General features: G+C 42.9%; 1 protein-coding gene across 4 annotated transcripts in view; it reads right to left on the minus strand.

The window, feature by feature from the left end:
* Nucleotides 1–22465, minus strand: part of RABGAP1 (RAB GTPase activating protein 1) — a 281195-nt gene that overhangs the window by 219917 nt on the left and 38813 nt on the right. For 3 of the 4 annotated variants that reach the window (XM_068248160.1, XM_068248157.1, XM_068248158.1), the window contains 6 exons: nucleotides 17101–17332; nucleotides 13929–14139; nucleotides 13664–13838; nucleotides 8657–8814; nucleotides 2441–2551; nucleotides 1447–1513 (listed from right to left, as the gene is read on the minus strand). In XM_068248160.1, coding sequence (XP_068104261.1) covers nucleotides 1447–1513; nucleotides 2441–2551; nucleotides 8657–8814; nucleotides 13664–13838; nucleotides 13929–14139; nucleotides 17101–17278 — 900 coding nt within the window. In that variant the 5' untranslated portion in view covers nucleotides 17279–17332. The remainder of the gene's footprint in view (nucleotides 1–1446; nucleotides 1514–2440; nucleotides 2552–8656; nucleotides 8815–13663; nucleotides 13839–13928; nucleotides 14140–17100; nucleotides 17333–22465) is intronic. The other variant, XM_068248159.1, reaches the window with a different exon arrangement.

A 22465-nucleotide genomic window follows, 5' to 3' on the forward strand; every position in this document is an offset into this window, starting at 1 on the left:
CTTCCATTCGTCTATAACTTTATCATTACTTATCACAATTAAACGATCTATATCTTGTTTTTTCCACCACCAATTAGGCTTTCTTTAGGTGGGACATTATGCCAAGAATTATTTTATTCTAAATGTGTTTTAAAGGGAAAATAGTAAAAATGTGGGAAAAAAATTAATTATTTTTCAGTTTTCGGCCATTATAGTTTTTAAATAATGCATGCTACTGTAATTAAAACCCATGAAATGTATTTGCCCTTTTGTCCCGGTTATAAAACCGTTTAAATTATGTCCCTATCACAATGTTTGGCGCCAATATTTTATTTGGAAATAAAGGTGCATTTTTTTCAGTTTTGCGTCCATCCCTAATTACAAGCCCATAGTTTATAAAGTAACAGTGTTGTACCCTCCTGACATAAAAATTTAAAAAGTTCAGTCCCTAAGGTAACTATTTATGTATTTTTTTTTATTGTACATTTTTTAATTTTTTTTTAATTACAAAAAAAAAAAAAATTGGGAGTGTGGGAGGTAATGAGTTAATTTTTTGTGTAAAAGTAATTTATTTGTATGTGAAAAATGTGTAGGGTGTAGTTTTACTATTTGGCCACAGTAACTTTTTGTTTTAATGCGACCTCCAAGCATCCTTCCGGAAGCTTGGAGGAAGTACTTGGAGGCTGGGTAAGTGTTTACTTTTCACAATGATCGCGCTGCTCATCGAGGAGCAGCGCGATCATTGCGGGGCTTAGATCAACGAACGGGAATGGATTTTCCCGTTCATTGATCTCCGGGCGAGCGGGCGGCGGCGTGTTTACTAGCGGCGGGCGGCGTGTTTACAAACGGGAGCGCGGGCAGCGGCGGGAGTGCGCAAAGTACGGATTTCTCCGTCCCTGGGGGTTAAAGGATGGAAAAAAGGACGGAGAAATTCGTACGGGCGGGGGTAAAGTGGTTAATGTAATGAGCTCTTATACTCGAGTATAAGTCTAGAAGTTTAGGTCTGATTCACTTCATAAAAGTGCAGTCATTAACCCCTCCTGAGCCCCAAGCGCAGCATTAATTTTGCTGGGTAGACTTATACTTGAGTCGATAAAAGATTTCAGCTTAAGAGGGTTGAATATTGGAGTTGACTTACAAACAATGTCGACTTGTATCAGTACCGTATATACTCAAATACAAGTCGACATCGTTTGTAAGTCAACTCCAATATTCAACCCTCTTATTTATAAATTAAAGAAAAATGCACTTTATTTGCTTTTACTTAAATAAATGAGGACTTATAAATTACAGCTAAGACCTGACAGCAAAGAGTCTTCAGTGATATCAAATCATCTCACAGTGCACAGATATACTGTAGTACATATAACACAGACATTTGAAAAAGACATTTATGTCACAGAAGTAGAGGAAATACTTCTACTTAGCTATGATTAAAAAACAAAACACCACACAGGTTATTCATACCAGTTCTAATAGATGCATGTCACTGTTTCGCACATCTCTACCAGGACTGAGAAGGAGCCCAAAACACCTGAAAGAATTACAATAATCAGAAGAGACGCTAATAAATTATGTAATGCAACTAAGAAATTCATTATTATTTTTTTTTGCAGCTATGCAATATGTATTTTTATAACTCCACACATAAAAAGATGTTATCCCAAATCTTGTCAGAAGCGATAAAAATGTACAGGTAGCAAAAACAAAAACATAAAAAGTGTGTTTTTTGTACTGAAGTAATAAAATATTATTTTGTTTATAAAGCGCCAAAATATTACACAGTGCCATGCAATAGATAAATGGGTTAACATACAAGGAATGCCAAAAGCCATGTAGCAAAAAGATTTATAATAAAATAAGTACAGATTTTTCGTACTGTCACATAACTGTAGAAGTAGTGTACTGTCCTTATGAATATTCTGTAATTAGTAGGATGACATCAACTAAGTTTGAATATTTCACGCATAATGAATAGTTCAACGACCTGTAAAACACTCAACATAAATCTAATACATACTTGTACAAAGCTGACTATTCATTCAATGTATGTCATGGGATCTAGCACTTTTGCAGTTGCGATGGGCAGCAATTGGAACGCCACAGGTGCGCCTGAATACCAGACCTCTTGTGCCTGATCCATACTGGGCTCAAGGTTACCACCAAATCGTACTTGTATTGAAGAGCTGTCTCCTGCTCCTCATCCCTTGCTCTCTCCACAAGAAGCAACACTCCCACTTTGCAAAGCCAAGCATATACAGGTGTACATGCTGGCTGTACGAATCAGGTGATGTCTACCACATGGGTGATGTATGTGAAGCATTATTCATATGGACTGTGTCACATGTATGCACCAAAGACAGTCATTTATCCGAAGGTCTTCTACTGTTATGCCCAGACTATGCCAATTTTACAATATATAACAGAAATTAGAACATGTGACTTAGATGATGAACATTACCTCTCAATGGTTAGCTCTTTGTTGGATGTCTGTTGGACATAAATAACGATCTTCTTGTCTGCGCCCTGGCGTAGCCTGAAGCACTGCTTGTCCTTATCTTTAGAAACAGCACTATCATAAATAGCATAGAATAAAACAAAATATTAGACAAAAAAAAGGGAAAATAGTAAAAAAATAAATAAATAATAAAAACCTGTAGATATATTTAGTAACCTTATTAAGACCTTTTCAATATGTTCTTGTTAAGCTTTTTGATAGTGTACAGTATCTGTAGTAAATAGCTTGGCGGTTTTTCTTAGAGGAGAGAGGGGAGGTGGGGCCAGGCAACGGAAGTGGAGTGATGCGGGGTCTTTGAGACAGCTTCAAAGGACAAGACACCGCAGGTAAATATAACTTCATTACAGCAGTGCTGCAGGATTTTGTATTTTAGGATGGAGATCCTCTTTAATGTCTACCATTCCATTTTTTTCTATTATTGTCATGTGGCCCACTTGTGATTTATTCGATGTCCCTTTGTGTACAGGTTTTCTTTAATGTTCAAGCTAAGTGATTTATAAGTTTTTCATTTTAAAGATTAAGTTTCAAAAGCTGAAAGAAAAAAAAAAAATAAAAACACCTCACAATATCAGACTTGAAGTGATAATTGTAAGGTTAATCCCAAAAGAGCTCTGATACATTCTGCAATTACTCCCTCTCAGCAGAATTAATAAGAGCCCCATGCACAGTTCTAATATTACATTTAGTGTTCTGATCCTTTAATGTTTGATACATTTAATTTAAAGAGACGCCAAAAAACCCATATCAGTGATCCATTTCTATTGTCCTATTGACTTGGACCCTCAAAATGAAAACTATATACAGGTAGTCCCCGACTTACTAACGACCGGTACAGGAGGGGACAAACAGGCACAGGGGTGGGGGCCAACAGAGGCTCGGGGGGACAAACAGACATGGGAGGGATGCAAACGGAGGCGGGGGGGGGGGGGACTGAGGCACAGAGGGGAGCAGAACAGAGGCACAGAGGGTGGGGGGAAACAGAGGCACGGGGGGGACAAGCAGAGGCACAGAGAGGGGGACAAGCAGAGGCACAGAGAGGGGGACAAGCAGAGGCACAGAGAGGGGCACAAACGAAGGCATAGAGGGTGAGAAAAATGCACAGAAGGTGGGGGACAAAGAGGCATGGGGGTACAAAAAAGAGGACAAAGAGGTACAAAGGGGGACAAACTAGCAAAGCGGGGAACAAACAGGCACAGAGGGAGAACAAGGGCACTGAAGAGGACAAACAGGCACAGAGGGGGACATTGAAGGCAAAGGGGACAGAGATGACGCAGCGTTCCGAATTAAGAACGGACTCAGGTTAAGAACAAACCTACAGTCCCTATGTCGTTAACTGAGGACTACCTGTATCTGTATCCATCTTTTGACTGGTATTTTGGTATTAAAACTTTATGAGAGGTAACATCCAAGTGTAATAAACGTGTAGATGTCTTTGCCAGCTAACAACTATACGATCATTCTAGATGCTGGTTAAGTTGGCCATACACTACATTATTTTCAACAGATCAGTAAAAACAATATAGACACTACTCAGCACATATTCCTAGCGAATCGACTAATTTTGCTGCATCGCTGGGCCGATCATTTGGGCGTCTCCATAGGATGTAATAAGAATTACCACTATAGTGACTAATTTGGTCGCCAGCGATAGCTGGAGCTCAAATTAGAGGGAAAAAAAAGTAATTTGGCCACCGGCAGTAGGCCCCAGTGCTGTACAGATATATCTCTAGAAAACAGCAGAGCAATGCATCTATAGCGCATTAGGCGGTGCATTGTTGTGCAACAAGCCACGTTACAAACCATCTGTTAGGGCCCATTCACACTTAGAACCGCAGAACGCCGGCGATTACCGCCGGCGTTCTGCGGGAGTGATTTTCCCGCGATTAGCGCGGAAAAATCACTGGACACTGCGGCGGTTTTGGAGCGATCGCGATTAGCGTGCTATGCACGCTAATCACGATCGCAAATCGCGGAACGCTCGTCGCCGGCAAACCGCTGCATGCAACGCGGTTGCGGTTATCGCTAACCGCAACCGCGGCAGTGAGAACACGGCCACTGGCTACAATGTGTAGCGGTTCTTGCAGAACCGCTAGCGGTTTGCCGCGAGCGGGAATCGTGCGATTCCCGCTCAGGTGTGAATGGGCCCTTAGGCCCAGTGCACACCGAGCGGTTTTTGGAGCGATCCGCCAGCCGCATCCGCCTCTAAAAACGCTTGTCTAATGTATTGCAATGGGATGGTGCACACCGGCGGTTTGCGGTTTTTGCCAAGCCGCAAACGCGCCTCCTGCTGCGCGTTTGCGGTTTTCGGAAGCGTTTCGTCCTCAATGTAAAGTATAGGAAAAACGCAAACCGCTCTGAAAAACGCTAGTTCAGAGCGGTTTGCCAGGCATTTTTGTTACAGTAGCTGTTCAGTAACAGCTTTTACTGTAACAATATGTGTAATCTGCTACACAAAAACGCACGCAAAACCGCTAGGTATGTTTAGAAAACCTCTCTAAACATACCTAGAATCGCTCTGAAATCAGCTCCCAAAACCGCTAGCGTATTGCGGATCTGCTAGCGGTTTTGGTGTGCACTGGGCCGTATGCTGCACCGTAATGCGCCACTGTATTTATTACAGTTGTTAAAGAAAAATCCTAATTGCTATAGTGTTCTCCCCAGACCCCCCCCCCCCTGTGCTCTGCTTGCCCCCATAAATCAAAATCGATGCGCTAGCAACATGCAGCGTGTCGATAGCCGGCTATTTACATTGCCACTGTCACTCTCTGCAGCTCCCCCGCCTCATCTATGTCGCTGCTCCCCTCCTGCGTCGATTCCCTCCAATCAGCGGGGAGGGGAGGGACACAGGCGGGGAGCGGCGATATGGAGGAGGCACGGGAGCGGCGAGAGTGACGGTGGCAATGTAAACAGCCGGCTATCGACACGCTGCGTATCGCTAGCACGGCGATTTGATTCATGGGGGCAAGCAGAGCGCGGGATGGGGGGGGGGGGGTCTTGGGGAGAATGATATAGCAACAGAGGCTGGGCATTATATGCAGACCCAGCCTCTGTGTGCAATTACGATTTTTGAAACCCATCTCGGGTTCTCTTTAAGAAGGGGTTAATAGGCAAGGTAGTGGTTAAAACTTAGCAAAATAAATAAAAAAGTTTTTGTTGTGACCTTGCCACTTACATTTTTTCTTTAACCTTTAAATCATTTCCCCCCACTAATTAAAAGAATGTTAGCGGCTATTTTTCATAGCAACAATCATTCACTTTCTAAAAGGAGCGTGTACGTGCGGCTGTTTTCAATCTTGGACATAGATTCTACAACCAAGAACTGACAAGCATTCCATGTCTGCCTCCTGTCCCGTGTCTGCCTCTTACCGCCCTCCATGTCCCCATGTCTACCTCCATGTCTCCTGTGTCTCCCTCCATGTCCCGTGTCCCACTCCATGTCCCCTGTGTCTCCTACCTTCATGTCCCCTGTTAAACGTAATAAGCAGCAGCTGATATTACTCACCTCATCCTAACAGCCTGCGGCAATCAGCTGCTGTCCCCTCCGTGTGCATGGTGTGTGTCCCGTGGCCGCGGTGTTCTGAACGCTCCTGTTCCTGTAAAAGTAATTAGCGACAGTAGCCGCCCACAGTTATCACTCACCTCCTCTCTTGAGCCTGCTGTGATCGGCTGCTTCTGTCTCTCTCACTTCTTCTCGCTAGTGGCTGGTCGCGTCTGACCAGAAAGTGCCAGCGCTAGAAGGAAGGAGTGTGAGACAGAAGCAGCCGATGGCCGCAGACTCCAGAGAGAAAGTGAGTGATAACTAGCCTTGCTCATCACAAGCTACTCACGAGTTACCACTGTGGTTACTCGTGATTCAAATGAGTTGTAATTGCCGCAGCAGAGCGGCTGTATTCGGCGGGGATAATTACCTATATTGCCGCCATCCGCCCTGCGTTTCAAAGAGCTTGAAAGCAACCTATTGGTCGCGTTGCAAGCCTCGCTGTAGCGCACTTCCTTCTTCAAACCGGAAGAAGGAAGTGCGCTACAGCAAGGCCTATGGATTTTTCAAATGCTGGCCACACAAGCTGTAACCGGATAGCAATTTCTAAAAAAAAAAAAAAAATCTTGGGAGCATCCATATACTGCAGTATAAGCAAGAAGTTTTAAATCAGGATGATACCATTTATTGGCTAACTACAAATGAATAAGAATAAACAAGCTTAACACGGTACAATACCATACTGCAGTATGAGAACACTCCTAATGAATCTTCTAAAATTAGTTTTAATTGGTTTTAAATTTTATCAAGTGATGAACCGCTTAAATAATGGCCACTTTGTTAATCTGATTTTTCCCATACTGGGAAACAATGAACTGCTATCATTGCTTTGAAAGTGGGGAATTGCAACTGACTTCAATGGAAAACATGATGCCAATTTTAAAAGCCATGTTTACCCCATTTGCCGCAGATTGCCATTTTCCATAGCTGCAACTGAAGTCAATACAGGCTTCTTCATCTCTAGTGGGAGGCAATCTCCATGTATATGTTACGGCCAGAACCCGAAGTTTGGCCACTTCTAGTTCTGGCCAGCCACTTCGGGTTCTGGCCGGCCAATGTGCGAAGTGGCCGCTGCGCTGCGGCCAATGTGAGGAATGGAATGAATCCTGTAACATTCATGTATCTTCTGACCGCAGCGCAGCGGCCAAACGTATCACAACTTAGTTATTTTAATGAAATTAAGCCGGCGGCAATGAAACAGATGAAGCCGCCGTCTTTTTCTCTGCCTCTCTCTCTCCCCTCCCCCGCCTCTCTCTCCTTCTCTTATTATGGGCAGCACTCGTGTCCCCCCTTTAGAGTCGTTTGTCGCGCCAGGGAAAGCAGAGCGGGGAGGCTGCAGACATCGCTTCTGCCAGCACCCGCTCTGCAGGAACGGCAGGCTTCCCTGGTGCGACGAACGACTCTGGAGGGGGGACACGTAGTGCTGCCCATAATAAGAGGAGAGAGAGGCGGGGGGAGGAGAGAGAAAGAGGCAGAGAAAAAGCCGCCGGCTTAATTTCATTAAAATAACTAAGTTGCGATACGTTTGGCCGCTGCGCTGGGGCCAGAAGATACATGAATGTTACAGGATTCATTCCATTTCTCACATTGGCCGCAGCGCAGCGGCCACTTCGCACATTGGCCGGCCAGAACCCGAAGTGGCCAAACTTTGGGTTCTGGCCGTAACATATACACCATTGTAATTCCCTGTCTCTCCCTCATACAGTGTACCTGGTGTCTAGTGATTCCTCTTCCCTCAGCAAAACTATTCTCAGGGGGTGAGCAGTTTTATACATTTTATGAAAACCTTGCTCAGATCCCTTTAAGAGATTACCTGATTTTTGAAAATGGTGCACCTACATATTTTTGATTAAAATAACCTTTAAAACTATTTTATATCACTTTAAATGTCAAAATATATGCAAGAGGCAGATAGAGGCTGAGTTTACTCCCACTATTTAGATGTGGCTATGTGTTGTCACCATTAGTGAGTCATTGACTGAGAAAAGTATGCAAGTTTGAACCTCTGATTATAAAAGGCTTAAAGGAGTTATCTGACATTTTAAAAGAAAATAAGTGCTATTTACCCGGGGGTTCCTCCAGCCCCAAGCTCCCAGCAGTTCCCTCGCCGCAGCTCCGCCGTCAGCCGTTCACCGCCGCTGCCTCCCGGCCCCATGCGATGATGTCAGGCCGACCTCCTGGTCAGCCTGTACTGCACCTGCATGAGCGGCGCTGTCAATCACTGCTACGTGGACCGGAGCGTACTACGCAGGCGCAATACTGCGCCTGAGCAGTATGCTCCGGTCCACATGGCGGTGATTGACAGCGCCGCATGCGCTGGCGCAGCACAGGCCGTCATCGCCGGGGACCGGTGGCGGCGAACAGCTGACTGCGGAGCTGCGGCGAGGGAACTGCTGGGAGCTTGGGGCTGGAGGAAGCCCCTGTAAGTAGCACTTATTTTCTTTTAAAATGCCTGATAACTCCTGTAACAATTGCTTCACATCACTGACTGGCATTAAAGCTACAGTACGAGAAGAGCAACAACATCAGAGAAAAAAAACTAAAAGATTAAAAAAAAAAAAAAAAAGCATATAACGTCTATATTTTAAATCCAATACAATAAGACAGTAAAAGGGACAAACCTGAAGTAACCCTTGCCATCATCCTCCTTTATCTCTAGTGAAACTGAAAAAGTGAAGATGTCGCTGTCCGGAGTCTGAGGTGGGATAGAAGCTATGAGAGGCATCTGCTTGATGGAGCGTCGGAAAGCTGTTGCAAAACTGTACAATATCCGACTCACCTACATAAAGATTCATGATACAGGTATTATTAGTGTATTTGCATAACACAGACAAGAAAGACACATAATATGCAAAGAAAAAACACGACATGACAGCACAGAGAATACTGGATAAAGATACACATTTAGACTACTCCATTCATTACCCCATCAATAACCTTTGAAATGTATACTTTACATTTTTGTCCTTACAAATTGTCAGCTGCAAAAAGTTGACACTTCCTTAAGGGCCCATCTAGCCTTATCTGCTTTTTCACACCTTTAAGTGTACATTTCTTGTGTTGTTTCACCTTATGCATCCGAGCAACTTTCACCTCCCATTCATTCGCCAATAACTGTATCACTCCTTATCACACTGAAATTATCTACATCTTGTTTTTTCGCCACCATTTAGGCTTTCTTTGGGTGGTACATTTTGCTAAGAATTATTTTATTCTAAATCCATTTTAACAGGAAGATTAAGAAAAGAAATGGAAAAAATATTTATTTCTCAGTTTTTGGCCATTATAGTTTTAAATTAATACATGCTACCGTGATTAAAACCAATGGATTTTATTTGCCTATTTGTCCCGGTTATTACATCGTTTAAATTATGTCCCTATCACAATGTATGGCGCCAATATTAAAAAAGTTCAGACCTTTTGGTAACTATTTATGTTTTTTTTTAGTTTTTTGGTTTTTGTCTTTTTTTTTTCCATTAAAATTTTTATTTGGGTAATTTTTGGTGTGGGAGGTAAACAGTTGTTTTAAATGTAATGTTTTTACTTACTAAAAAATGTATGTGGATGTAGTTTTACTAGTTGGCCACAATGAAAAAATATTTTTTGTTGTCCTGGAAGCGAACTCTCTCGCCTCCAGGAACCATACAGAGGACGGGAAACTTTTTTTAGCGCAGAAAGACAGCGGCCTCTGATAAGAGGCCGTCGGTTTTTCTGCCGGGGACTCAGATCAATGAATGGGAACCATGTTTCCATTCATTTATCTCTGGGATAATGGAAGGCGGCGGGAGCGCGCGCGATCGCACGCCCGGCGCAGCGGCAGCAGAATTAACCTTGCTAAAACGGTTTTGATGCCAAAAATGTTATACGTTATCCATAACTCTCCTATATGGCTCCAGCTGAGAATTTTTAGAGTGATAGATAAAGTTTTTAGGGAACTAGTGTGGAATAAAGAAAAAGCCCTAGGGTTAAACTAGAATACTTGCAATATCCAAAAGATGAGATGGGTTAGCTCTGCCTAATCCTTGGGTTTATTTTTTGTCTGCTCAGTTACAGAACTATTAGATTCTTCTAGGAAACGTTTAGTTTGGCTTACTAAATGTGAAATGCTAAAATCTATGAGGCTTTAAAGGCTTCAAATGATAAACAATATAATAAGCTGCCTACACGGAAATTAATGCAAAAAGTGTGGGATGTTTACACATCTATTTGTGCCTTTTTTGACTACTAATGTTTCTGTAGTTTGTTGTTTACTACAACAATGTTTGAGTAAAACAAACAAACAAAAAAAAAGTAGGGACACAGCAATAATGTCAACACTGCTCTGGCCCATAAGGGGGCAACAAGGTCTAGATATGGAATGGTTACAAACAGTGGTGTTTTATTTAATATTTCCTTCACTTCTTTCAGTATTGTTCTGTTGAGCATTCAATCTTGATTATGTCATATTAAAACAGCTGCATACATAACCATTTATTACAGAATTATGCAACTTCCAAAACACAAGGACAGTGGCCAAGAACACAGAAGGTCAACAAAGGAAGGGCTAAGTCTTTGTTCAGGCTGCCAGATCGGTACAGAACTAGGTTTGATGTTATATGGAGTCAAGTAACGCATCATTTTTATTTGCTTCTTGTAATTCACCCACACAAATCAGGCCAGGAAAACAACAATTAGCACTGTGAGCCACTTCGGCTGTACTGTACTAAATATAGCTGCAACAAAAAATGAACAGTACGTCCCACAATGGAAAACGGTTATCTGTAAAGGAAAGTCCAGCCCATACAGCAAAAGTGTAGCCTTAAATGTTTCAGGTGGGGAGTCAGCGGGAACATATCTGGTTATAAAGCTGCATGTTAGCACTTGGGGCTTCTACCAGCCCTCTGCAGCTGTCCTGTGCCAGTCCTCAACAATCCTCCGGTTCCCTGCCGCGGTTTAATTTCGTTTTCAGCCAACAGTTGGCGGCCCACTGTACATGCGCGGCCCTGGCCACACATATCCTCGTTCATGTTCCAGTTGGCAAGCCACGCACATCATCGTTCGTGTTCCCGTCGGCAAAAACGTCCTGCGTCCTTGCTCTCACTGCGCAGGACGCTCTAGCAGACGAGAACGCCAACAAAGATGGGACCAGGCGCAATGGCTTCTAAACCACGGCGGGGAACCGGAGGATCATTGAGGACTGGCACGGCTGCACAGGACGGCTGCAGGGGGCTGGTATAAGCACCCAGGTAAGTAAAACTCTTTTTCTTTACTTCTTTTAAAAACATCTTTTTCACTTAGGTTCACTTTAAGTGCTAACATGCAGCTTTACTACCAGATATGTTCCCGCTGACTCCCCACCTGAAACATTTAAGGCTACACTTTTGCTGTATGGGCTGGACTTTCCTTTACAGATAACCGTTTTCCATTGTGGGACGTACTGTTCATTTTTTGTTGCAGCTATATTTAGTACAGTACAGCCGAAGTGGCTCACAGTGCTAATTGTTGTTTTCCTGGCCTGATTTGTGTGGGTGAATTACAAGAAGCTAATACAAAGTTAGATCCATGTATGCGTTACTTGACTCCACATAACAACAAACCTAGTTCTGTACCTAGTTCTGACACCCTTTCTTTACTTCGCTTTAGGTATACCTTAAAGGACAACCATCAGGAAATACTGTAAAATTTAAAATATGTACGGACAAAATGTACATTTCCCACACAGAAACATGCACTTACTTTTTTTTCCTATGAAGCGGTCACTTACAGTTGGTAGTAAAACACTGACAGATTTTGGGCTAGTTTATCTCCTCATAAGGGATTCTCAATATTTCCTTTATTCTTTACAAAAGCAATCTCTGGAAAGGAACTTAACAAATGAATTGGCCAGCCTCCATCGCTTGGACACTATTTAGGCAGTTGGACTAATCAAATGTCTTTCAGTAAGTGCTTTTTGTAAATAAATTACCTGAGACTCCCCCATGAGAAGTTGGACTAGTCCTAAACCTGTCAGTTTTTCACTACCTACTTTATGCAACCTCAACACTGGAAAACAAATAGTGCATTTTACTCTGGGAGAAATATTTTATATTTGTATTTTAAGTTTTACAATCTAACCTTTAGGCCTGGTCCACACCTTCAATTTTGATTGGCCAATCACTGACCAATTTTACCACATCTATGTAGTATGTGAGCTTACCTACACAATCTGCTCATACCAGTCAAAATCCATTGACCCTCATAATACATGGAAATGGTAAAATTGGACATTCATTGGTCAATCAAAATTGAAGGGGTGTACCAGGCTTTACTGCTGTCACAAAAGGGCCGGTCAGTCCTTATAGACAAATAAAAATCCAGCTGGGGGCTCAACAGCTCTTTCCCCTCACAGATGCCAGGCCTTGTTACTGATGCAAAGGTCAGACCATGGCCTAAGCTTAGTTTGTGCCCTTAACCTTCCTTGAGGGTATGCTTACTTCCATAGGGTCTAAGGCATTATTCACATCTTTTCTAAGCTCTTTTTCAGAGCGTTTTTTTATTCACTTCGGGCTGGTGCACACCGGAGCCGTTCTGGAGCGTTTTTCAAAACGCTTGCAGGGGAAAACTGCTTGGCTAATGAAAGTGAATGGGATGGTGCACACCAGAGCGGTTTAGATTTCTGAGGCGTTTCTGCCTCAATGTTAAAGTATAGGAAAGTGGAAAACCGCTCTGAAAAACGCAGCTTTACAGCTTTACTGTAACAATATATGAAATTTGTTACACAAAAACGCTCCAAAAAACGCTAGGCATGTTTAGAAAACCTCTCTAAACATGCCTAGGAATCGCTCCGAAATCTGCTTCAAAAACCTCTAGTGTTTTGCAGATTTGCTAGAGGTTTTTGGTGTACACTGGGCCTACCTGACGCAAGTCAGGAAGTGAACTCTTTGACTCAGAAAAGAATACAATTTATTCTTAAAAACGCGAACGCAATCGCTGCACAAATCGATTTTGGGAGCATTTTGCATTTTTCCTATACTTTCCATTCCAAAATTGCATCAAAAATGGTACAAGCAGTGCTTTGCTGAGCGGATTGGAAACGAACCGCTCAGATGTGAACTCTCTCATAGGGAACCATTGCACAAGCGTTTTTTTTTTTTTTTTAAATGCCTGCGCTTGAAAAAATGCAGAAAAAGCCCTAGATGTGAACGAGTGCAATTTTTTCACAAGCTTGAAAACCCTAAAAACAGGGGGAAAAAAACATACCGCAGAGAGATCTGCAGCAGCTCCTGCATAACTCACCCAGGCTCGGAATTTCCGCACTGAGCTGCGGATTTCTCTCCCAAGTTCACATATATTCATTTTAACAAGTCAAGTTTAGTCCAATGAACGATTCAATTCAATCCAATTTAGACAGGACACGTTGCCATTCTTCTGATAGAACGGCAAGCATCCTTTCCTGGGTACAGCAGACACTGCAGTGATCCCCATATTGGTACAGCATATCTGTGTTAGATGGATAAGCTAACACTCTGGCAAGTAATCTAGGCCCGGTTCACATTGGCACTAAAAACGGTCCATAAATGGAAACGCAAGCATGGGTTTCCCCACACTGTGTATGATGTCATGGCTGCAAGTAAGCACGTCGAGTGTTGAAAAACACTTCTTCATCTTACCGCTTCTTGGATCTCACATCGGAAGACGTGTATCCTGAAGAGCTCTGCGTTGAAATGACTCTCTGTGAAAGCGAAGCAATCGCTTTCCGGAGTCCCGTCATGTCCTCGCACACAGAACAGGATCTTGTATATGGGATAGTTTGCAATCTCAACATTTGTTTCAGGGTCAAGAAGTCTGTTTAAACAGAAATAATCAAATCATTAAACTTTTTGTTGCATCCTGTGCAGAGTTCAAGTAAAAAAAATAAACAACAAAGTCTCTTACCGAACAGTCCCCTCTGACACACTGGGAACGGAAAGCGTGACATCTATGGAGTTCTGACACTGCCCTCGTAGAATGGAGATCATTCGGAGCGCCTCCACTTCACTGCGAGGGGCATTCACAGAGGCACATCCAAGGTAAGTGAGTTTACTGAACACCACGCTGTCCTCATCAGGGACTGGGGAGTACAAATCTGTTCTGTCTCCTCTCTCTGCTGGATACACACAAAAAAGCAATGTTTATATGACTGACTGTCAAGCAATGTTTATATGACTGACTGTCATGCCTCGAATAAAAATAAAAAAAATCTGATTTTCTACAACAAAAACACCAATACACATTACTACAATTTCTTCTGCATCAGGGATGTCGAACTTCAGTCCTCGAGGTCCTCACACATTTTTGGAACAGCTCAAATTAATTGATGGGAAAGGTGCGGTTTATAAAGCAGAACATACAGTATATTTCTCCATATCTCTGTCCAACCTAACCACTGGCATGGATATGGTCCACAAGGACTAGAGTTCAACACCTGTGTTCTACATAATCTGCTTAATCTATCTGAAAAGTGTGGGAAATTACCCTTTGCCCATTACAACCGTACAGGGGCTGAAGTAGGAACCAGCAAAAATCAGTAACCCTTCGCACACTCGCATGCAAATGTTCAAACAAACAAATGCATTCACAAATTCACTCATCCAGGCACCACTGTTATCCCAACAGCAAAGTTAAAAGCCAGGGTCTTAGTTCACAGAAGAATGCATTCTTATGCTTAGTCACCTAAATTGCGCAGAAGTACCCAGGTAAACGTAGGTGTCCTAACTCTGGCCCTGTAACATGCATAGTGCAAACATGCATTGCATCAAACCTATTTAGGGATTAGGAGCACACATTCTGACGTCCTCTCCTGGGACAGATAGCTCCCTTGTGCGATTGGTATGATGCGCTAACGTAATGTATCCATGCGCACAATGCACATACACCAGCATAAGCTGTGTGCATGCTGACAAAAAACACAAACAGGGGAAGGAGGGAGTGCACTGAATTAAAACCTTGGCCACAGGGGGTCAGTAACAAGAAAAAAAAACACATATATCCAGGCATATCGCCTCTAGTTAGTTCGGCACCTCCCTCCTTTCCTTGAGAACATATTTAATGTCCTAACTAGAGGCGATGTGCCTGGATATATGTGTTGTTTTTTTTAAGTAGGAACCAATCGGTCACGCTATAGCATTAGGTTTATTACACGTGGAGGCTGCATGCAGAAGTGCATACAAAGCACACTGTAGATAATCAGGGATTCAGTGTTTCTTCTGGCAGTGTGTATTTGTATTATGGTACGGTATTTAAAGCGGATCCGAGATGAAAAACTAACTATAACAAGTAACTTGTCTATATATCTTATCTAAAGTTTAGATAGTTTACACAGCAAATCTAGCTGCAAACAGCTTTAATAGAATATGATTATTTCTTCCTGTGATACAATGACAGCAGCTATGTTGTTTGTAAACATTACACAGAGGCAGGCTTATCTGTATCTTGAGAAAAAAAAACTAACCCCTTCCTCCTCCCCTCTGCCTCTGAAATCTCAGGCTAGTAATACCTCCCCCTCCTCCTGCCCAGACTGAGCTCCCATGAGTCCTTGCTACTGTCTGAAAGTGCCTTGGATCTCTGAAAACCTGTGGGCGGGGCTTGTTTAGTTTATAGGGAATTAGAGTATTAAAACAAAAAAGTATGTGGTTTGAGGGATGCCCTATAAACAATAGGAAAGGAACACAATTATGTAATGAGTAAAAGTTCATCTCGGATCCACTTTAAGGCAACAGGAGAAATTATCCTTTATGAGGAAGTTGCAGCCTGAACTTTGCATGTGATGGACTCAAGGGAGCAACGTGAAGTCAAGTATGGTGTAGACTGAGTATTCAGGCTCAAGTTGGGCAAACAGATAGTAGATGAAATTTAATGTAGATAACTGTATGATCATGCACCTTGGACATGCCAATGGTAGAGCAACATATAAGATAAATGGCTTACAGCTGGGAACAACAGACTTGGAGAAGGACTGGTTGAGTTAAGTAACCGTATACAATGCCAAGCAGCAGCTAAAGCATATACAATTCTGGGATGCATAAAACATGAAATAATATCTTGAGATGCTAGTATACTATGCCTTCTGTATAAATCACTTGTAAGGCCACATCTGGAGTATAGAATACAGTTTTGGGCACCACAGTATAGGAAGGATGATAACTTACTAGAACAGGTACAAAGTCGGACAACTAAATTGATCAGGGGATAGAAGGTTTCACCTACCAAGAAAGGTTGTACAAACTGGGTTTATTTAGCTTGGAAAAAAAGATGGCTAAGGGGTGACCTGATTTATATGTATAAATACATCAGAGGGCAATACAAGAGCTTAGAAGATGAGCTTTTCGGACCTAGGCTCGTACAAAGGGCAAGGAGACATGACCTGGGTATGGAGGAAAAAAAGCTTTGCCATTTATTCAAAAAGGCGTTTTATTTTTATTTTCAAGTTAATTATCATACCACATTTCTAAATCACATAGTTCTACTACAGGTATGTCACAATTGAATATCACATATATAAAAAAAAAAAAAAAAAAAAAAAAAAAAAAGAAGAAGTGTACTAAATGCTTTTTATTATTTGTCGTTTTGAATTTCGAATTCGACTTAAAGCGGAACTGTAGATAGAAAATAAACACATTGTTTCACTTACCTGGGGCTTCCCCAAGCCCCCAGCAGCCATCCTGTCCCGCGCCGCTCCTCAGCGAGCCTCCGTTCTCCTGCGGCCAGCTACTTTCGGTTTTGCTGCCGGGCCACTGAGCCTGCGTGGCTCTAGCCACGCATATCCATTCTTTGCGTTCCCCGCTATTGCAGAGGGGAACACGAAGAAAGGATACGCTTGGCAGGGCTGCGCTGACCTCGACTTACAAGTCGAGGTACGGGACCGAGCGGCGGCGGGGGAACGGAGACTCGTGGAGACTCGGCGCAGGACAGGACAGCTGCTGGGGTCTTGCGGAAGCCCCAGGTAAGTGAAACAATGTGTTTATTTTCTAGCTACAGTTCCACTTTAAGTTAAAATAATGACTAAATGTGATGTTCATAGAAAAGATCTTTCTGCAGATAGTTTTAATTAAAACTTGAAAAACATTACCCTGCTGTGCTGGTTTCACAGGCAGACTCATTTCTTGCTTTTGCAGTCCTACAGAAGACGGGTTAATTGAGGAAGAAGCCGGGGAAGTTTCATTTGAGGATTCACCCAAATCCTCTTCGGGATGCACTTTGTCCACATCCTCTGCATGGTGCTCTGGGTCTTCAGTAGGAGTATCCATTAAAACATCTTCCAACTCTTTCTGAAGCTGCTGTTCGCTGCCATTGCCAACAATCTGGAGATGTAAACACATCCTATTATTACAAGGTAAGGCAGTTGAGAAAAGCTGTGTGAAAATATGAGAAAGTATCCTGCAGAAATCCTCTACAATTTGACAAAAGAAACCAAGATGTTGATTTCTACTTCCTTGAACAGAGTACTTGGGATTACGGTACAGCCGTAATTAAAGTGTACCCATGATGGTCATCAGTGGTGTATTTACACTTACCTGGGGCTTCCTCCAGCCCCATGAGGTTTATGGGCTCCCTCTCCATCATCTTCTAATCCTCTCTGGTAATCGGGCCGCGGGCCGGTTGCGCATGCGTGGTTCGGCTGCTTGTGCAACACCGTTGCACCCCACAGCCGGCCGGAGTTTTGTGCATGCACTGTACACTGTAGTGCCTACTGTTCAGACACAGAGCGATACTGAGCATGGGAGCACAGCAGGGGCGCACACATGGTCGGGCCAAGCATGCGCAGGAGCACACAACTAGATGTGACTGGCCAGATAACCGGAGAGGATTCGAAGATAATGGAGTGACCAGAGGGGATGGCGAGGGAGCCACAAGCCTCATGAGGCTGGAGGAAACCCCAGGTAAGTATAAATAAACCCCTGATGGCAATCTCAGGTACACTTTAACTTTTCTCCTGAATTTTCTCCTTGGAAATATTCAACTTCTTTTTAAAATTTTCTACTTCTTTTTAAAATAACTTTTCAGCACTTTGCAACTGAAATAAAAAGTACCAAAAAGTAGGTGCAAATTTTCTTACTTGCTGGTGGTTTAAAAGGCATTTTATTGACCAGCTGTGAAAATATCACCCAGGAAAAACTCAGGAGAAACAAAAAGTGAACTGCACATGGGCCATAGACTGACCTGATAGAATCATAAATGAACATTTCTTGTAATACAAGTGAAATGATCATTTAGGCTTTAGCATAGTAGTGCATTTAGGACTAGTTCACACAACAAATCACAAATGCTCAGCGATTGTGTCTTTTTCACATTTTTAGTAATTTCGCATTCTTATATTTTTAACACAATCACAAAATATTGCTAATACGAGTTTGCGCTTCTGGGAAAATCAAAAGTATGTAATGAGAACAACTCCATTGCATTACATAATTGTATTGTATAACAATCACAGTGCTTTGCTGATTGCAGGTGATCAGCAAAAAGCTGAAAGTCAGAACAGAAACAAAGAAGGGATAAAACAGTGCGTCATAATAATGGATGATTCTTTTTACATACATTTTTATCAAGAGTAACACCATTAGTTTGATTAGGAGACTAAACTTTAGGTGCTAGTCTTGTTTAGGGGACCAAGCAGAAAACCTCATAGGGAAATTCTGCTAATGTGATTGGGTGGACCGTACCCTCTCTAAAGGAAATGCAAAGTAATAAAAAAAAAAGCCAGATCAACTTACCTGGGGCTTCTACTGGCTCCCTATGCCCGTGCCGTACCGATCCTCTGCTCCCCCGCAGCGACACACTTTAATTTCTGACGACTCAGCCAGTCGATGGCCACTGCGCCTGCAGGACCCTGGCTGCGCACGACCAGGGACGCGCAGTGGCCATCGACTGGCTGAGTCCACAAAAACGAAAGTGGGTCACTGCGGGGGACCAGAGGATCGGTTTGTCACGGCATGGGCACAGGGCAGCTGATGGGGCCAGTAGAAGCCCCAGGTAAGTCAAACTGGCTCTTTTTATTTATTTATTTTTAATTACTTTGGTTTCCTTATATTGTGCCTGATGTATCTTATCAATTTTGTAAAAATAACTGACAATTGTTAGAAATAGATACTGGACACACACACACACGTACGCACGCACGCACGCACGCACGCACGCACGCACGCACGCACGCACGCACACACACACACACACACACACACACACACACACACACACACACACACACACACACACACACACACACACACACTTTTTCCCCTGAACTTTAAGTTTGATAGACATCCCAGCACTCATCTCCCCGCCCCATTCAAATGCCAGAGACCTCTGTTTACACTGGTTGGTGGGTTATGTCTTTTATATTGAAAGCTGTGTAACTACTTGAAATGCTGGATCTTATTTATATAACTATAATACCAACCCCTCCCCACAAAAGGAGAGAACTAGAAGAGAACGGAGCCGTCCGGGAGGATGGCAAGGGAGCCAATGAGCCTCATTGGGCTGAAGGAAGCGCCACATAAGCACAACTATAGCCTGGAGTCCCATCTCAGGTTCTCTCTAAGAAATCAAATTCACAGCTTTGGCCCCACCCCCTTTATTTCTCAGTGGCTGAGGAAAAAAAGAAAAGCACAACTTGAGAGCAACCACTGCCACCTTATGATAAGCTGGAAAAAATAACATAAGTTGTGAATGAAGAAAGATTTTATTGCAATAATAAATGTTTTCCAATTAATAATAAATGTGGGTTCAAAGCCACTTTAACTTATTGGAGGTTGCATGGTTCTGATCCCTTAAAAGGACAAGAGTTTTTGTTTTTTTGTTTTTTTTTTCATTTTTTTCATCTGTTTTCACTAGGATTCTAGGATTGGCTCACAGTAAGCACGAGGTCAGGAGCCAATGAAATTGGCTCCTGACTGTAGTCGGAGTACAGAGCTCAGTATAGGTTCACTTTACTCAGTGCACTTGGACTGATGGGAACTACTATCAATAAGATTGGCATTTTTATCACAAAGAAAAATGGCTACACGCAGATACGGCGCTGGGAAATTTGGGCACGGATTAAAGGCCGAAAAATCTCTCACCCTGCTCCTGCAAAAGTACCAGCAGTGTTTATTACTATTGCAGGCGGTCAAATTGCGCTGTCTTTTAAGTAATTTGGGCAGCATCTTTCGACGGCGGCCATATAACTGTTTGAGCATCACTATAGCCATAATTCACATTACAGTCTACGGCGGCGCATGATGTGCCCAAATTTCCCTGCACTGTTTTGGCAAAATTATTTTCTACATGCCTGAACACATGCACGGATTATAGATGCATGTAAAGCTGTAAGTATGTGATCACTTCATAGGCAACCAGAGACAACTATGCTGTGGTGGACATTATATATGACAGCGTGCACCGCGTGAGTAAGTCTTCATAAGCATAATGGACAGGATATAAATAGCTAACAGCTTTAAAAGCTGATAAAATCACTTCTCCAAAGCAATACAATATTTACCAGAAAATAGTGATATAATCTGCTAGGTTTAAAAAGGAAACCATCAGTCATTATTACACAGCAGTAGGAAACAAAGGATGACAAGTAGCTGTGTGCAACATTTAAACCACAGTCAAGATAAAGGTAGAAGCCAATTCACAAATAAAAGAGGAAGTAGGGTTTTAAGCACTTATGCAGGACAGTGTTCACTGTACAATGACAGCAGCAGGCAAGATAATGTGCCTGTCCTGATAAAAATATGGAAGCAGATATTGCTGACCTTCAACTAAACAGCATACATGCTTGAAAAAGCCGCATGTTTAAAAGGGCGCAGGATAACTGTAGTACAATATCAGTAGTCTTACCGATATTTTACTAAATTCATTTAGTAAAATATTGGTAATATTTACCGATATTTTCTATGACCTAACCCAGCACTGGGCAAACTACAACCAGTCTGCGCTGTTACACCGGCCCGCTGACAGGCAGCCGGATTCCCCTCCTTCCCCCCTCCCTTGCTGTAAAATTGTGAGTAGGCAGCAGGGAAACTGAAACTCACCTTGCTCACGGAAGTGCTGTGTCGTGTCTCCATGGCAACAGGGCGTGACATCAGGAAACGCCAGAGTATTACATTGTAAATGCCGGAGGAAGCCTCAGGTAAGTATAAAACCTTATGTTCTTTTTGGCTCTGGATCTCTTTAAAGAGAACCCGAAGTGGCTTCCTAAGAATGAAATCCACACACAGAGGCTGGGTCTGCCAGTACTGCCCAGCCTCTGATGCTATCTCAATCCTCCCTAAGTTCCCCCTGCGCTCTGCTATCCCCAATAAATCACAGCCACGCTGTCAACACGCAGCGTGTCGCAGTGAGCTGTGTTTACCTCTGTAGTGTCACTCTGTGTGCTCCCCCGCCTCCTGCATAGCTCCGGTCCCCGCCCGCGTCCCTTCCCTCCCCGCTGATTGGAGGGAAGGGACGTGGGCGGGGACCGGAGCTATGCAGGAGGCGGCGGGAGCGGCGAGAGTGACACTACAGAGGTAAACACAGCCCGCTGCGTGTCGACAGCACGGCTGTGATTTATGGGGCATAGCAGGGCGCAGGGGGAACTTAGGGGGGATTGAGATAGCAACAGAGGCTGGGCAGTATAGGCAGACCCAGCCTCTGTGTGCGGATTTCATTCTTAGGAAGCCACCTTGGGTCCTCTTTAAAGGAACACTATCAATTTACATATTTTTTCAACTGAGATAGGAATCGTTTGGGAAGTGCTGCTAAGTACTGCTGTTTACATTTTACTAGCAACCTCTTTGTTTACTGTTATCAAAATACTTTCAAACTTTACTGACGCCAAAACTGATGGCAAAATGAGCCATGAGGAGAGGGGAAATTCCCCTCACACTTGGTCAGTTAACCCTGTGTGTAACTCTGTGTGTGAGAAGAGTAAGCTCCCAACAGCTGCAGCTTCTGTGTCCTGTGTTTCTGACTGAAGTGTCTGAAGTGAGCAGAGGAAACTTGTTATGAACATTTGTAATATTCAGCTTTTCATACTGTTTTTGCTTTCAGAGAAAAATACTCTGTAGTCTGATATGCAACACTGGCTGTGCATTGAAGCAGACACCCCTTCTGCAATTGATTTGTCCCAATATAGCTAAATCCTACACTAAATAAATTAAGCTTATGCCTCTGATATTTAACATGAAAAGTAGGGAAAGGTTTACACAGCTACTTAGACATTATTTGTACATTGTCATTTTAGAACACTTGGGTATTGATAGTATTCCTTTAAGTAAGGACACTAAAATAAAGAATGGAAAATGGAAGCAGAGAAGACAATGCTAGGTCTTCTGCAATGCAGAGAAAGACCCACAGTAGATGAGAGTGCAAGACAGCACAGGTCTCTACAGAATGACAACCAAGCTGGAATAAAGACTCTAATTGTGTGTATAGTATATGCAGTCCATTAACAGGCTGGAAAGCAGCAGATA

Source organism: Hyperolius riggenbachi, chromosome 8 (genome assembly GCF_040937935.1).
Source record: "Hyperolius riggenbachi isolate aHypRig1 chromosome 8, aHypRig1.pri, whole genome shotgun sequence".
NCBI classification, from domain to species: Eukaryota; Metazoa; Chordata; class Amphibia; order Anura; family Hyperoliidae; genus Hyperolius; species Hyperolius riggenbachi.